At 43.4% G+C, this 18,171-nt stretch overlaps 1 protein-coding gene across 1 annotated transcript in view; it reads right to left on the bottom strand.

The window, feature by feature from the left end:
* The window catches only part of LOC144096771 (chitinase-3-like protein 1), a 1,054,958-nt gene that overhangs the window by 616,815 nt on the left and 419,972 nt on the right, over positions 1 to 18,171 (bottom strand). Inside the window, exon 3 of the mRNA XM_077629650.1 lies at positions 7,126 to 7,224. Coding sequence (XP_077485776.1) covers positions 7,126 to 7,224 — 99 coding nt within the window. The remainder of the gene's footprint in view (positions 1 to 7,125; positions 7,225 to 18,171) is intronic.

The following is an 18,171-nucleotide window of genomic DNA, read 5'->3' as shown; positions in this document are numbered from 1 at the left end:
ACCATGCGCTACAAAGCATATAGTGGCATCAGAGACCAGAGCCATATTGTTCCCTAGAGCTGCAACAAAGCTTAGCCACTCTAGAAATCACGCCACTGGGAAGGCAAATTCTCAAAGAAGAAATGCAAATTCGTAGATGATGGAATGGGAAAACAGCAAACAAGAGCAGAAGTGCAGGTGAGGGAATAAGACATGATTAAACAAAGAAAGCGAATACATGGAGAAATAAACGCATGAGAATGGAGGGAAGAATTTGTTAAATTGCATTTCATTTTCTCACCTTTTGCTAGTTTCCATTACGTACACACATTTGTTTTGTTTTGTTGGCCACAGCGTGAATTTTTTCCCGAGAAGCTAGTGTGCTCGAGATTATGTGATTTTATGCGCGCGATTAAGTAGCTGTCATTTGCGGCATGTTTTTTGCATATATTTTTTGCTTTTGGTTTTATTTATTAAGCAGTTAGACGCCTGCATTTGTGGCTCCCTTTATTTCTGCGCTTTGTGCAGTTTACAGTTTTAGACATAAACTAACTAAGCCAATGGCCAAGTCGTACTAAGCTTTGTAGCTGCAATATTTTATTACATGTTTTCTTCTTTGTGCAGGTCAAATACATGGTACATACTGCCCCCATCTGTATGGAAAAGACTTCCGGGGTCGTTGCTGTAATATGATGTAGCGTGTGGTAAAATAGATACGACGGTATATTTCTTGCTTTGATTGTTTGATGAATCCTTTGTGTGCATTCTGCAGTAGTGCCTGCACCTGAACACAAGATGACACTGCCCATCTCACAGGAAAGATTTTCCTCAACATTTCGACACTGCCTGTACTTCCAGAAAGAATACGGCTTACACCATATGGTTCAAATTTAGTCCTGCTTTCTGTGGGCAGGTTTACGCTACAGAAGGGTGATAGTACTTTTCTGTGGACAGTATATATATACCACCAGATATTGCATAGATATCCTTTGCAATAGGGCATCACCTTGTACCGCTAGAAGGGTAACATTTTCCCCTATGTGAGGGTTTACGCTTGAAACAGGAGTGCAAACTTTGCTCTGTTTATATCGGGGTAACTTTAGTCATTGACAAAGAAACTTTGCACTCCTAGACGCAGCATAAATTTACCTGCTAAAGGTGCAAACTTACACACTTCATGCTGGGATATGTTTATGCTGTCTTCAGACTTACACTTGCCCCTCTTAGAAAGGCGTAGTTGTATACCTAGCTGGCTTAAAGTTACTCTTCTTATTGCAGTACAAGTTTAGGCTATTAGAAGCGTAACACTACACTATGTGCAAGAGCATAAATACTTAGTCTCCAAGAAACAGCGTAACCTTACACACCAAAAAAAAAGGTGTGAGCTCAGCAACAAGTTAGTTACCCCCCCCCCCCCCCCAAAAAAAAAAGACTAAGATCAAACCCTTTCTTTTACAGAGTATAGTTAAATCGTTATCACAAAAGTTGAAAAGAAATTCCATTGCAGCCGTTTTCGGCGGCTAGAAAAGGTCGGAATTGGTGCTAACTTTTCGATCAGATGCAATTAATGCGGTCCCCATATTATGTTCGCATTTAGCCAGGGACTCACTTTGCCAACCACATTTGCGGTTCGCTAACATCATAGCAGCAGTACATCACCAATATGCACGGTTAACAAAGGTTTCCTAGTGCATGAGAAAATCAACAGCATTAAGTTGCAGCGAAATGAATGCTCCTGGCATGCTCCATGTAACACATCATTCAAAATACAAGTCAAGCAGGCAACTTGTCTACCGCAAGAAGCAACCTTCTTCTGGCATTTAAAGGTCATTGGGTCTTTTATAGTGCCGTAAAGCTCTGTTATGCAGCTGGACGTAAAAGCCTTTGGCCTTAAGACTTTCGACCAAGACTGTACTTCGAATATGTAAACCATAGTTCTTTGGAATGAATTTTTGCTAACTTTTCGATCAGATGCAATTGATGCGGTCCCCATATTATGTTCGCATTTAGACAGGTACTCACTTTGCCAACCACATTTGCGGTTCGCTAACATCATAGTAGCAGTACATCACCAATATGCACGGTTAACAAAGGTTTCCTAGTGCATGAGAAAATAAACAGCATTAAGTGAACGACACTGCTTGTCCATCAGTCAATTTACACAGGTGTGCCAGCTTTACATCATCGGCTTTATCTACCCAGAAGAAATTAAGTACAGCCGTGATACTTACGAGTGTTCTGACGTCAAACTGTGTAGGCCCCTTGGATCTACAACAAAGTTCTCCTCGAAGATTCCTATTTTACATAAACGCGTAAAAGTCAATCAAGCAAGATAGCATGGTGTCTTTGAGTACTCGACATTGCTATTTGTATTTCTTGATCAACGTGTTACGTAAAAGCTGTGTACATTCTTGGTCGGAACAGTACATTCAAGGAATATAAGGGTGCTATTTTGTTATGGCCTTGTGAATAATTTTCTTCTTCGGCAACGTTTACCACCTTCGCTGTGTCACGGAAGTCATGCAGGGTTCCGCAAACAATGGTTGGGGGAGTGTTCTTTCAGCGTGAAGGTTCGACCATGCATCGTTTTCGGGCCTTTCGCGAGACCCCATGATCGCATGATGGGAAAATGCCCAGACGCTGAACATTTATGCTCAGCGCATAATCACGTGCTCAAGTGATCCCGCTAACCAAGGTCCACAGTGTTCATGCTTGCGATTTAACAATTTCGGTCCCAGTGTCATATCAATAAGATACCTCCTTGTCTCTCCCCTATTTACAATCAAGATACAACACTCATCTAGGTAGCATAAACGGCTGAGAATGTTACAATGCAAGCTTTCTTGATAATATTTCATCCGTATGTGGCAATTTATAATGGTTATGCACACCATTCGAATAATTCCGAGTGGATCAAAATTTAAGCTCATTTATATTCAAGGCATTGCCACAGGAGCAGTCACCCTTTCGATGAAGTCGCGTTCGATTTTTCATGTAGTAGTCACACGCGTGTAGTGGTCACAAACAGTATATAATATTGTTTTTCTTTTTTTCGTGTTATGAATGGCATGTATTTGCACTGTTTTCATTTTTAGACTTTTACTGTGCAGCCAAGCGTGCATCACTATGAAACCAAACTAGTGTTGGCTATGTACCCAGCAATTTTTAATGTATGACTTGCGTGTTAAAAAGCAACATACAGTAATATCTCTCTCTCATTCCAACAACCTTTCATTACGTGTGCATAAAAATGTCTAAAATGTATTTCAGATATCCAGCAATTAGGAAGTGGACCTTTAAATACAAATATGACAAGATGAAGGTGCAATGCTCAGTATCAGTAATATGGTACGCACGGTGTGTTAGACAAGTCATGGCATCTCCAGGGTCCATAGTCCAAAGATTGTAGCTCTCCACCGTGTACAGTGCATGCCGGATATTAGAACTAGTAGGTGCTTGTGTAATAAGTCGATATGTCGTTAACAGGATGTGTAAATATGAATACAAACTTACCTGTAACCTAGGAGCAAGAATACGTTGCGCTCATGCTATTGACGACCTTCTTGCACCGACGTGGCAGCCTCCGGTAAGCTGGCAAACGCAGTTTGAAAACCCTGCCTCGCATCGAAGCCGCAGCGGACGGTGCTTTGAAACTGCCTACTGTATGTTATGTCTAATCCTTATTCTATGGCACCAAGATAGAAAAATATCATTAAAATTAGGATACAGCTCGTTTCTGCAACTGCTTCGGCAGCGACAGGCTAGGCTTTAGTTAGGTTGGCTACACCGCATGGTAGCGATTTTGTGTGGAAGTCGCGTACAAGAAACAGAAGGCCAGCCTAGCCCCATTCTTCTCACCGCAAAGTTAACAGCGGCAGCGTTTCCAGCAGGTGCATAAGGCAGTGCCCGCCTCCGCCCGCGAGAAGTAATCCGTGTGTGCCGTTACAGAAAGCGCCGCTTGCACGCTTGTGGCGCAACGTGCTCATTCTCTGCTGAAAGTCACTTTGGTAAACGTGAACAAAAGTGATCTGCTTTGTGCGTAGGCTTCAAGATTATTGAAATTGTGAAGATACACGACACGGCGCCGAAGAGAAAAGCGGAAAAGTTCCATTCGTAGACCTCTGCAGCGCCTAACTTTACACGCATGCAATAGTACAACACTCATAATGTCGTAAAAGTTAGTTCAAATGTGCATCAGGTAAACAGCAGAAAGCGCATAGCACCCTAAGCGTTCAATGCAAATACACATCTTCAGCATATTCATGTACGTGAGCTAAGTGCTCAGAGATTGTGAACGTTTATTGCATTCGAAACACTTTATGTAGATGTACATTGCTTCAAGGGCCTCATTGGCAGCGTTTGCTGCGTGCATTTGTCAGGTACTGCGAAAATCAACAAAAACGCGCCAGCATGCTGGCTAACATTGCCGCGGCCCGATAATGACACAAAGCAATGAACGCGGCTCTCTCAGGGGCCCCTTTGACGTCCATTAAAAAGGATCTTGAGCGTGTTTCCGGACAGTTATTGCATTCCTGCACCCGTCACCCTGGGGAGCTCCTTCCTGCGACGTCATGACTGATAACTGAGAAGCCACCCTTCGGCAGCTTTGAAATAAAAGTATTGAGCATCCAAGAATAATTTTTCACGACACATCTGATGACGACAAAACGCAGCGCAGACTTCCAGATAAGCATTTTAAAAAAATACAATTTAACAAGATGCACTGCTTACAGGCCAGTGTTATGACCAAGTCAGAATAATGGTTGATGACACCGATGCCTGACAGCCCTCTATCATCGATGGATAAGGTAACGCACAGTAGTCTTTTCCTAGTCATCAAGTTGCATATGGAATACTCGGTGGTGGAAAGCCAGGTGCCCTGTCAGCGCGTCGGTAATTGTAGTCGTGTGCAGTGGGTGTGACCGTGTATACATTCGTTACGGACATTCGTTAGGTTGTGGCAACCTAAAAATAATAAAAAATAATAAACTCCTGCCTGCACCACTAACGTACAACAGGCTTTATCCAATCTGAAGATAAATGAAAAGACCCGAAGGCAGTGATGTTACTTTACCACCCGTACGTGGGGAAAATGAAAAAAAAAATGGGGAGGGGGGGGGGGCGTTAAAAGCTACATAGCGACCCACAGCCGGGAGAGCGGGCTCGGCGAGACTCACCTGATCTCCCTTGGGACGTAATGGAGAGGATGAGTGAAATGGGTTATAAGAGTTGGGGTGAAAATGGGGACAACCAGATTTTTTTTCTCTGTTCCTTCATATACCCCGACTTCATTACTGGCCTGCCTGGCCAGGACAGGGAGGGCGTCAAGATTGTCCAATGGTGGAGCCCCGCTTACGGGATGTCCATCCACCCAAAAACGCATTGGGCTCCGGCCGCCGGAGACCGGAAAACATAACCCGGGGTCAGCTACCTCGGGCCCGTCCACGACTTTCAGGGTTTGTTTCGGACCTGCCAGCTACTTGCCGTCGAGTGCTTTTCGCTGTTTTTCAGACAACAGAAATATGCGTGGTATGATCCGGCCAGTAGAGGCTTAGGTCGTCAGCCTACCAGCCGTCCGGCCCTCGGCGCCATAACCTAACACCTCCGGTCGTGTATACAGAAAAAAGTGCAATTTTATTGCCAGTGCCTGCTCACAGCTTGCATAATATAATATGTTTTGCTTCGAGTACGTTCTCGATGGACGCGCCGGCGCATTTGTTCGGGGTAAGACATACGACATCAGTGTGGATCCTAGACGCTGACTTTTTCAAGCGGTTTGTTAATGCTAAGAACCCCTAGAACCACGGCCATTCATATTTTGAATTCTTGCGCCATCGTCCTCTTTCATTTTCGGATTGCTGAACATCTGGATCGATCTTCCGCAGAAGCGCCCAGTTGGTAGTAGTAATACGCATCCTTCAAGCTTACTGTGAGAGCTGTTAATGGGAGGCCACTCTAAACTCGTCATGCAACTTTAGACTATTTCAGTTGCACTCGGCTTCCTTGTCTTGACTCTGCTTTGCTTGCTTCACCTTTGCGCTTAACCGGATCGATGCCAGGAGATGGAAAGCCAATTCAAGAGTCAAGACGAGTCATGAGAGAGAGAAAAGAAATACTGAGAAGAGGAAAGAATACGGGATATGATAGAAGCTGAACTGGGGAAAGAAGGAAGAAGTGAAGAAAAAAGGGTGAAAATGGGAGATGCCGACGTGGTCATGGCGTCTTTCGACCAATATTTTAACCAACCTAGTTTAGAAGCGTATACTTTCTTTGTTTCCTGCAGCCTTCATATTGCCATGTGGTCCCTGCAGGGAATCAAGGCTTTCGCACAACCCTGTAATTTTTTTGAATGGTTGGAGTAACTAAAAATGAGGCCTCCTTAGCAGATATTGAATCATCATTGCGCCATGGCAGTGAGCACGCTACTGCATTAAAAAAATTACGGAGGGATCTTAAGGATATTACGTGGTTCGAATACGATAGCAAAATTTTTATTTTGTATTTCCTTTTTGTACTTTATTTTCTATATAATTTTATCTCTTCCTTTCTAACGACACATCTACTTATTAGCAGAGAGTCGTAAGGCAACGCATTTACTATGTTCACCTTTGTCCGCCAAGCGGCGACGCTGTTTTATGGCCAATGTGTTGTGTGCACCTCGCCTTGCAATCTGAAAGTCGTGGGTTCAATCCACTGCACTTACCTTCCAAAGGTATGTGACCTTTCTTTTGTACCACGATGACGTCATCTGGGATTTTTTGGGACCACTAGCTTCAGCTCAACACCGACGCCGGGTTTATTTGCCGATGATCTATATAATGCTTTCGCATTGAAATGCACACTGACATGGCCTCTTTATATTCCCCGTAGGTATTACAAGTGCAACGTGAATCTTCAAGGTGTCATCGTGATAAACAGGTGGAGTTTGTACGGAGTGCGTAGAACATTAGCGGGAACACGTTCGGTTTCGCATGAATGTAGCTGTAGTGTTGCAAGTTCAGCCCAAGTCTTCCTCCATCGTGTTGTATTTAGAGCTGAAACAGTGCGCCACCTAGCTCAGGCCCAAGCAATTATTTTGTATTCAAGGAGCAGGCTGCCGCCTTGGCGGCCAGCGGCCGCATGCGGCGGCAGGGGTTCCCCCGGCACTTGCCTCTTTCGTTGATCATGCGGTAGATGATCATGGTGAAGACGACGACCAGGATCAGCGAGCAAACCAGGGTGACCACCAGCCGCGCCCGACGCTCCCTGCGTGCGCATGCAGCCTCAAAGAGCGGCCTTTCGGATGGCACCCATTTATTTCTAAAACAACCCTGTGGCGTTTCTTTACACTCGAACAGATATTTGTAATGAAAATAGTCCTGAAGGCAGATATTGTTCAAAAATATCAGTTAATTTTTTTATTCCGGTCCAGGAGGAAATGAAATCCGAGTTTTATTTATTTATTCTTATTTATACAAAATAGCTACAGCGCCCCCACTGGGGCATGTTCTAGGGGGGGACATAAAAGCAACAGACGAAATACAGTAATGTAGGCACATGATGCAGTATACTGAGAAAACCTATGGAGCATGGGAGGAAAGACACAAATGAAAAGAAAGTTGCACAAAGAAAAACACGCGCATGTTAGACGCCCAGAAAATAACATTAAAATATAGCACTGTTTATCAACGCAGCAACTTTGGGAATGAACAAGAAAACTAGAACGCAATGCACTAGGACAAGGAGTAGTTCTGCACTGATATTTATAGCGATACTAACAGTCATTTTAACATAATACAAGCACATTAACAGGTGGAAATGCAAAGCGTTGTAAAATGTTGTGGGAGAGGTAGCAGCAGTTTGTGCCGGCAGAATGTTCCAATCATGTATTGTTCGCGGTAAAAAAACTATATTTGAATGTGTTTGTTCGGGAATTAGTTTAGCTTATGGGGGTTTAACGCCCCAAAGCGACTGAGGCTATGAGGGACGCCGTAGCGAAGGGCTCCGGAAATTTCGACTACCTGGGGATCTTTAACGTGCACTGCTTTCGCACAGCACTCGGCCCTCTACATTTCCACCAGCATCGAAATTCGAAAGAGAGACTGAAATATTTCCTCAGTTTTTCTTTTTTCCAAGTGACGTCGACCCCAACTTGCTGCTCAAGCGAGGAGAGCTTTTTTCGAAATTAGAATCAACAGAGACCAACCAAGCAGCCCGTTTATGGACGCGCTCCACTTTCTCAATATTTTGTTTTGTATGCGGGTCCCAAGCAGTGCAAGCATATTCAAGTAAAGGGCGTACGTTGGACATGAATAAAGCCTCTTTCAATGAAATTGGAGCATCCCTAAAGTTCCGTCGGACGAAGTTCAATGTGCGGCTGGCTTTAGCCGATATAATATGGACATGTGTACTCCATGACACGTCAGCCGAGAAAAACACTCCAAAGTACTTGTATGCTTAAACAGCATATATATCTGGGCTGCCAAAAAAATAGTGTGTTTGCAGAAATTTTTTCTCTTTCGTAAACCGGACTAGATTACATTTGTAGAGATTTAGTGCCATATTCTATTTTTACCACCGAGAGAACACGGAGATGAGGGTATGTTGTCGAGTAGCTGCATCTGCTTCCGAAGATATGTTGCCCTAAATATAGCAGTCGTCTGCATAAAGCCTGATTTTACTTGAAATTTTGCTAGTAAGATCATTTATGAATATTTGAAAAGAAACAGGACCTAAAATCGATCCCTGCGGAACACCTGAAGTCACACCTACGCATGCTGAACTGATTCCGCCGTAAACTACGCATTGTTTTTTTCCAACATGATACGCCTTTATCCAGGTTAGCAGTGTTGTAGGGATACACTAATGTGAAAGATTCTGCAGTAATAGGCTGTGAGAAATTAAATCGAACTCTTTTATATAGTATAGAAAAGTACTATCTACCTGACGAGCAGAATTTAAGGAGACGGAAATGTCACGAGTGAATTCTACGAGCTGTGTTTCACACGAGAAACCGGACCTAAATCCATGTGAGGTGTCGAAGAGACGAAGTTATTTTTTGTAGATGACTAATTAACTGAGTACATATGACATGCTCCAGTGTTTTGAAAGGTACGCTCGACAGAAATAAAGGGCGATAGTTACATGTTTTACTTCATCACAGCTGTTATATACTGGAACAACATTGGCGGTTTTCCACTCAAGAGTTAAATCACAACCTTCTAAAGATTTTTGAAACAATTCCACTAGATACGGGAAACTGCAGCAGCACAATTTTTCACAACGTAATTGGAAATGTTGTTAGGCATTGGTGCTGATGTAACCTTATTTTTCTGTAATAAGAGTATGATTCCCCGTTCAGAAATTTCAATGTCATTCATTCTGGTCAGGATGCTCAGAGACCTAAAACCGCCTCTGTATTATTATTTCAGAAAACAAAGACGGGGAATAAAGATCGAAACTTATGGCTTTTCCTTTGCAGCGGTGGCAGCGTATCGTTCACAGCCTGACGCCTTATCTGTCACATTTTGCAGCTGCTCGCACCGTTGCAAGGCTTAAAGAAGAGTGACCGGAATCTACCGTGCCGCTGCGCCCTGGGTCTAAGGACTGGCTTCTGCGCATCCTATGCGGCGCCACCGACGACTGGATACAGCTTAAAAGGAGCGGCTGGACACACGACGGTTTCTTGGCAGCGGTGGCAGCGCATCTTTCACAGCCTGACGCCTTATCTGTCACATTTTGCAGGTTGGTTTACAAAATCTCTCCTTCTGTTAGTACGGGATTGTTGCATGTTCTGTCTGCTACCACTGCTGCCAATATTGCGTTACATTGTGTGTGCTTGTTGGTTGTGCTAAAGGGGCCATGTCGCAGAATATAAGTGACCTGCGTGATGAACTGCGCCTTGAAATTTAAGCTGCGCGAGAAGCGGTAGACCGCGACTTGCGTGCAGAAATTAGAGCGCTACGGAACGAACTCTCCGAACATTCTCGGAGCTTGGAATAAATGAACGGCGTCTTTGAAGAAATGCGGGAAAACTATAATGCTGCCAAGGTAGAGAATTCTGCCCTGAAAGAAGAGAACAGTGCATTGCATGCTGCACTACAGGCCACCCAAACCCGCCTCGCTGATTCTGAGTCCCGCCTAGTGTTCTCAGAGCAGTACTCACGCAGCAAAAACATTGAAATCAAAGGAATAGAGGAAAGCCCCGATGAAAACATCACTGACATTGTATGCAAACTTGGAGTGCTCACTGGTGTACCCGTTAATGCCGAGGACGTAGAGGCGTGTCATCGTGTTCCCTCGAAATCTAAACCAAATAACATAATTGCACAATTCACTAGGCGTCAGAAAAGGGACACACTGGTTGAAAAGGCAACGAAACTCCGACTCAGCAGCAAAGACTTTGGAAACGCATCAACATCACCGGTCTTCGTTAATGATCACCTTTGTCCCTTTCTTCGGCGCCTTCTGAGCTTGGCCGTAGCTAAGAAAAAGGCAGCCGGATGGAAGTATGTCTGGAGCAGAGGAGGAAAGACATGCCAGGCAGTCTGACGGCTCGGAATCGATTGTTATCAAGAACGACAATGACGTAAACAGGATTCAGTAGAGACGCACAGATAGCCTGCGCGTGCGGAGAACAGACTACTTGAAAAAAATATAAGTATGGGTCACCGCTTGTCTTCTGAACTAGAAAACAGCTGCAGAATTACTAAGGGCGCTGCTCAGCGCGCATTCAGAATAAGGCTACTGAAAAGCGAATACCTTAAAAACATGCCTTGGCCGATTATCAATGCAAATGATAGTGAAGGCAGGCGCCCTATTCCTATGCTTCGACCGAAACTGATAAACGTAAACACAGGTGCGTGCTTTTGGGTGGCTCTAGATGACTGCATGGATCAACAAACGCCTTACATCAAAGAACCTCCAGACACACGATGTAACACCCGATTGCATTCCCTACTTTTTATTTTCTTCATCATGGCTTCGCCGGATGGTAGTTATCTGGATATGTCGGAACTTAGAAACTATGCCACCACCAACACACAGACACGGTTTGCCTGTGTTCACTTCAATCAGCAGTCTGGTAGAAATAAATACGCGAATTTAGAATGTTTCTTTCGCGAAGTAGGAGTACTGTTTGATGTAGTAATGTATTCTGAGACTTGGTTCAACACTGAGAATGATGTGTTTCGTATGCCTGGATACCGATCATATTTTATTAATCGCACTGACCAACGAGGTGGCGGTGTTTGTGCCCTGACCTCGAACAATATGAACTGTGAGCTGCAGCCAGAATTCTGTGTTGTCACACCAGACTACGAAACACTGACGCTGAGGTCAGGGTCAACTATTTTCTGTGTTTGTTATCGTCCGCCATCTGGAGATACCTGCCAATTTTTTTCATTTCTGGATTCTATTTTGGAGTACGTAAACGAGAACAAATACCACTTAATTCTAGGTGGGGACATCAACATAAACTGGCTTGGTGAAATCAGCGTAAAAGAAACCTTCGAAACCCTGTTAAACATTCACCTACGCAAGAATGTAATAGCGTCACCCACAAGAAAAACAGTAACTTCACAGTCTGTGTTAGATCTCTTCATCACAAATATTGATATATCTCGTGTGAAAGGTCGAGTCATAAATTACGCGCTCAGCGATCATCTTCCAATCTTTATGTCTATTGAGCATATTGTTAACACCAACAGACACTCAAGACAACCTTTCCAGTACCGTGTAATCAACCCAGAAAAGCTGTCATCCTTTCGCACCCGCTTGATCGGCTTTAATTGGGCCGATGTACTTGAGTTGAGAAACCCTGAAGAAGCTTACGATAAATTAATGGAAAAAAAAATTACTGATGCCTATTACGACTGCTTTCCACTTGTTACGCTAAAACGACCTAAAAAGGCTCGTAAGCCATGGGTTACCACCGACATGCTAAAGCTTATTAGAAAACGAGATCGATTGTATGCTAAGTTTCTGCAAGTCAGGAACCTTGACACATTAAAACTTTATAAAGAGTACCGAAATTTTGTCAACAAAGAACTACGTGCAGCTAAAAGGAATTATCGCGAAAATCTTTTCAACTCCTCGACTGGCCGATCAGAGGACATATGGAGGATATTGAGTCTTTTTACCAGAGAGTCACCCGAAACAGTCTCGAAAGTAACGTTATATAATGTAGCATTAACCGGGGTTGACCTAGCTAATGCCTTCAACGATTACTTCCTCTCTGTTGCACAGGCACGAAACACCACTGCTAATTACAGCTACATAGAACAAAGTACCGGCCACAGCATGTTTTTGAAGCCCGTCACTATTGATGAAGTTATTTCAGCGTTTGTATCGCTTAGGAATAGTAAGTCAGAAGATGCTCTTGGTCTTCAAATCACACCAGTTAAATATGTTAATGATGTAATAGCACCCTATTTGATGCACATTTTTAACGCCTGCCTGTCGTTCGGTCTGTTCCCGCGTGGCATGCAATCCGCAAGGGTTACCGTGATCTATAAAAAAGGAGACCGAGATGAATTATCAAATTATCGTCCTATTTCTATTCTTCCTGTCATTTCCAAAGGATTCGAAAAATTAATTCCACAACGCTTGATGGCTTTTTCTGACAAACATAACATTTTAACACCGGCTCAGTACGGCTTCCGAAAAAATAAATCAACCGAGTTAGCTTTGCTTGCTCAAAAGGAGCTGATATTACAGAATTTTGAAAATAAAAATATCGTGTTAGGCCTCTTTTTAGATTTCACGAAAGCTTTTGATCTTATCAATCACCGCATCCTGCTTAAGAAGATGGAATACTACGGTTTTCGCGGCAAAGTTCTCTCTTTAATATCTTCTTACTTACAGCATCGTACACAATTTGTCGATATTCAAAGACAACGCTCAGCTTTTAAACCAGTAGTTTCGGGTGTCCCTCAGGGGAGTATTTTAGGGCCCTTCCTGTTTTTAATTTATGTCAATGATATTGTTAATATCGACAAATCTGCTGACTATATTATACACGCCGATGACACCAGTGTGTTTTTTTCTGGACAATCGAGCATCAATTTAGCCGATCGAGCAAATAGGACACCGGGACATATAAATACTTGGGCAACGGAGAATGACTTAAAGATCAACGTTGCAAAGACAAAAGCAGTGATCTTTCATCCCCGTCAAAAAGATATTTGTATTCCATCCCTTGCAATAAAGAACACTACAATTGAAGTGGTTCGCCATTTTAAAACACTAGCGGTCTTTTTTTCAGAAAATATGTCGTGGGACGACCACATTGCCTACCTCTCCGGGAAGCTCTCGCGTACGACTGGCTATTTGCGTCGCTACGGTTCATCTTTTCCTATATCGGTTAACGTATTATTATACAATTCCCTTTTTTCATCGGTAATGAATTATGACGCGCTTGTCTGGGGAACCACAACGCTTAATAATACTAAATAAACTGCTGCGTTTACAGAAACGTGCTATCCGCATTATTGCAAAAGTCCCTCGTTATTCACACACAGCCGAATTATTTAAAAAATTTAACATAATCGGTATAGAATCTTTATATTCCTACAGACTAATCCGTCACTACAAGTCAGAAATAATTAAACACGACAATTCTTTAGCAGTGCTAGCCGCACTTGCTACCAATTATCCTGCGTATTGTACACGAAATCCGGAAAAATGGAATGTTTATGTATGCCGCACAAATTACGGTACACAAATGTTGAAATATCGTTTGCCAGCTATCCTGAACGAACTGTCCGGTGAAGATAACCGAGATGTCATCAACAAGTCGTTCAGGGATCTGCGCAGCATGTTTCTCTAACCAAAGAAATGTACGTGGCAATTATATGAGTTCCTTTGTTTTGTTTGTGAAATAAGCCCAGTTACAGAGATGTGTGTTATTTTGTTTCTCGTTTTTTTATTCACTTCACTTTCGTGCCATGCATTTTCTTTTTATTCTTAGCCACGTTTGTGCATTACATTTTTCATGATCCGTACACCTCAAGTTTCTGTTTGCCTTTCGTTATCTGCATTTTTCGTTTTTTTTGTAATTTTCTACGCCTTTCTGCCTTGTGGGCAGCTGCGTTTTCTGCGTTTTCTCCGTTTTCTGCTGATTTTCACTGCCTGTATTTTAAACATTCCGCGTATTCCACTGTATGCCTTGTAAGGGGCACGGACCTCGTCAAGCCACCTTTGGCTTTTTGTCCGTGCCCCTAAGCATCCCAGGATGTTTGAATAAATTGATTTGATTTGATTTGATGATTTGATTTGATTTACCAAAATGAGTTCCATCTAGTATATCAGGCAGAGTGGCACTGGTGTTTTTTTATTTTCAACATATTTCCAGAGTTACTTTGAGCTTGCTTTTAGCCTGTGTCCAAGCGTGTTTAAGTATTCCCCTTTAACTTGGGGTGTTTCATTGGATAAGTTTCTAGTTTGCTTTTTAGTCTCGGAATAAAGAGTTGGCCTAGGCGTATCTCCGTATCTACGAAAAAGGCGCTTATGTCTGTTAATCATAGCTCGCAACTGCTGTTCATCCAATGCTTATTGCCACGACGTTTCGCTGATATGAAGCGGGACGGGATGAAAGTCGGCTTCAGTGACAACGTTTGAGTTTTAAGCGAGTTCTAGAACGATTCTGTATTCAGAGCCGATCCATGTGTAAGAAAGTAAGAAAAAAACGCATCGAGGACCTGTGTTAATGAAACAATCCCATTTTTCATTAAAAAAACTTTGCGCTCTTGAGTGTTCTGGACCTTCATTGCATTACAAGATAATTTTGCTAGAGCTGCATCATGATCAGATGAGACTAGGCTGGTGTCATTGCTAAAAAGGTCTAGCACATTGTCACTGGTAAAGCCAATTCTCGCAGGGGTTTGAACAAACTGCAATAAAGAGTGGGCGTTGACCACTTCACGAAAAGCGGTGTATAATGGGGATGTAGTGTTAATTTCTGGTCGCAAAGACTATCATTCTAAGCTAAGCATATTAAAGTCTCCACCAAGAAAATTGCATGTTGAATTCAAAGGAGATAATGCGTTACTAAGTTGAAAAAATGACTGCACTGAAAGAACCCAGAGGCCTATAAGAAGAACCAACTGCTAATGAAGTACTATCCAACAGCAGAACTCAGCCCCAGACAGCTTCACAGCTCCTCTCTTGGTTTACCGACATACTTCTTAAACTGCTATGAACAAGTATGAACACGCCTCCACCGCGTGCATTGCGATCCTTCCTACACGTAGCATAGGCCGTAGGAAGCATTTCACTATCGCTTATATTGATCATTGCTCTCCAGCGTGACTCCGTTCAAATTACCACATGCGCATTCGTTATTTCTAGAAGCGAGACGAGAGATATTGGTCAGTTTTTTTTTTACTGCGGTAGTTTACCACAATGCAGATATGTTCACTTTAAATAGCATTTTGTGAATTATCTGAAGGGTGCGGTGATGGATATTGCTCTAGCAAGTGATAGTGTCTGTTTCAGTGTTGTACATGAAAGATTTATTGTCCAAATTTAGTTTATTAAACAGATTCCCCCGCGTTCTTTAGCGAACTATATCAATTTTACCCTTTGTTGCCGAACTTTAGCCGGATAGTCCTCGCTTATCGCTCAGTTATTATCCTTCAGTCTTCCCGCATTGGAAATCACACGGTTCATGTGTTTAAAAAACAAGAATCTAACAATTAAAGGCTTCTCCTTCCCTTGCGTATATCGCCCTAGTCGGTGCGCCCTTTCGATGCCCGCAGCCTGAGCAGAAATGTTTAATTTTTCATCACAGAATGAGATGATGTTACTCTCAGACTTTTCCTATGATTCGTTTTCATTGTAATGGATGCCATATAAAGTTAAATTGTTTCTTCGTGATTGATTTTCCAAATCATCAAGAGATGAATCCAGTGTCATGTATGTGGCTCCACGTTTTTCAGAACTTTGCGATAAATGCTCTACTTCAGGCTTTATCGGGAGAACGAGTGGCAGTTATATTCAACGAGCTTGACCCTATATGCGCGTTTGGTTAGGTTTTCTTCAGGCGTCTTTTGCTCAAGCCGAATGGAACTTAGTTCAACCGGTATCTCGGTCTGTTACTAATGTATCACAGGTATTTTCACGGTAGTGTCGAACTTCTGCTTATTCTGCTCAGCAGACAGATGTCCGCAGTTTTGCGCTACGCTCCACGTCTTTCGCAAGCAAAAGGAGTGCCTGAGAAATGAGTGCGTATCCTGAACAGATCGTGGTCACATCGTACAGCAGGCATACGAGCATGCACACAGCGCCGATTTTCTAAACGGTTTTCCATTAATAGAAAAGAAAGCAGGAGTAATAAAACTTAGAAAGAACATGATGTAGTCGTATGGCAGCCATGTCGGCACCAGATCCTGCTGTGGCTGGGTGCATCAGGTGCTTATATAGGTCACGCCTGCGCAGAGGGCTCTAGGGTTGCCTCGGTCCGTCAAGCCCTCACTCAGCTTTCAGTGTGGACATTTTAAGCTGGTAAAGGTTGGCATCGCCCTGTCTTGTGTTCGCGCCGCTTTCACAAGTAGTGCGTTAATCTTATTGAGGAAGGTGTGCAAGGCCAAATTTCCAGGCTTAAGGTCGCTGGTATTCCTGAGGCAACTATTGGAAGGTTATGCGAAAGGTTGATGGCCAAAATCAAATCGGATCATAAGCGTGTTCCTCAGGAAAGTGATGTCTCGAAGCGCAGGAAGATTGCTTTTTTCTCTTCCGTTAACGTATTATCCCACCATCTGAAGAAAGTGGGGCGGAAATTTGAAATTGATGTTGTATTTTCGTCTCGTAGAAAATTAAACATTTGCCGAGCTGTGCAGCGGAATCGAGAGTCCCTACTAGGAAGGTGGATCGGTGGTGGTTGTACCGCAGCACACGCAGAGAGGAGGGTTTAGTGCGTCGGAGGTGCTGTATACAAGATCCCCCTTTCATGCGGTGGATCGTATGTTGGCCAGACTGGGGATGTCTCAACGAACGCCTGAGGCAGCGTCTTAATTCTTTCGAAAGGGTAGCTGTTTTGAATTTGGCGCTGCACTGCAGGCAACCTAAGCCACGTGCGCCCCATTGCTTCTTCAGAAATCCGTCATCTTCATACATAAGGATCTGATAGTAAGAGAACTAGTAGCGGCATATCACATTGACAAGGGGGGTGCAGCATGCATTAGAAAGCCCTCATTATCACTGGCTAACCATGAAATCACCTCTTTGGAGCATGCATCTATATAAATGTAGATGTTCAGTGATCACGCATTGCTTTTTCAATATTTTTTATTCTATTTAGTGTTTGGCGGGAATAGTATATGTACACATGTGCGTAATAAATCAGCAGATGAAAGTCAGCGCTCATGTCGTCGTGTTTGTTCCGTTCTCGTGGTTTTTTCGCGCTGTTTCAACATGGATAGTAGCAACCAACTTGCCCAGCTTTCCGTACTTCTAAATGTAAACTACCAGCCGCCGCGGTGGCTGAGTGGATATGGCGCCCGGCTGCTGGCCCTAAAGACGCGGGTTCGATCCCGGCCGCGGCGGTCGAATTTCAATGAAGGCGAAATTGTAGAGGCCCGCGTACTGTGCGATGTCAGTGCACGTTAAAGAACCTAAGGTGGTCGAAATTTCCGGAGCCCTTCACTACGGCGTCCCTCATAGACTGAGTCGCTTTGGGACGTTAAACTCCCATTAACCATAAATTAAACGTAAACTACCCACTGGCCCAATTTCAAACTCTCAATCTTTAATGTTGCAGGGCGGCGATGGCGCAGAGGTATCTATCTCGCGTTCAAAAGGACCGTGGTTCCATTCCCGGTGTCTATAGTCAACCAGTGAGGCTAGTCAACCAGTGCTGTAGTAGTACAGACTGGCAGCTATCGCAAGGAAATTTTAACAAAAACGGTACGAATAGAAGGTGGTATATGCCTGCACGTCTACATCCAGCCAGAATTACCAGATCGTCAAGAACTTCCATGAAGACGTGAAATCGGCAATGAGAAAAGCAAAAGTAATCGCCAATGAGAATGTCGAGTGCACTGTTCTAATCAGCAAGTTAAAAGCCAACGTAGGCAAGAAGCAGCGTGGAGTCCAGGTTGTCGGCAACTGTCACAACCTCTTGGAATAGCAGAGGGTAACTATTCGTAGAGTTCGCTGAGAAAAATAACTTACCGATCATGAATACTTTCTTCTGCTAACGAGAGAACAAAAAGT

Source organism: Amblyomma americanum, chromosome 7 (assembly GCF_052857255.1).
Source record: "Amblyomma americanum isolate KBUSLIRL-KWMA chromosome 7, ASM5285725v1, whole genome shotgun sequence".
Lineage (NCBI taxonomy): Eukaryota > Metazoa > Arthropoda > Arachnida > Ixodida > Ixodidae > Amblyomma > Amblyomma americanum.
This window is presented reverse-complemented; position numbering and strand designations above follow the sequence as displayed.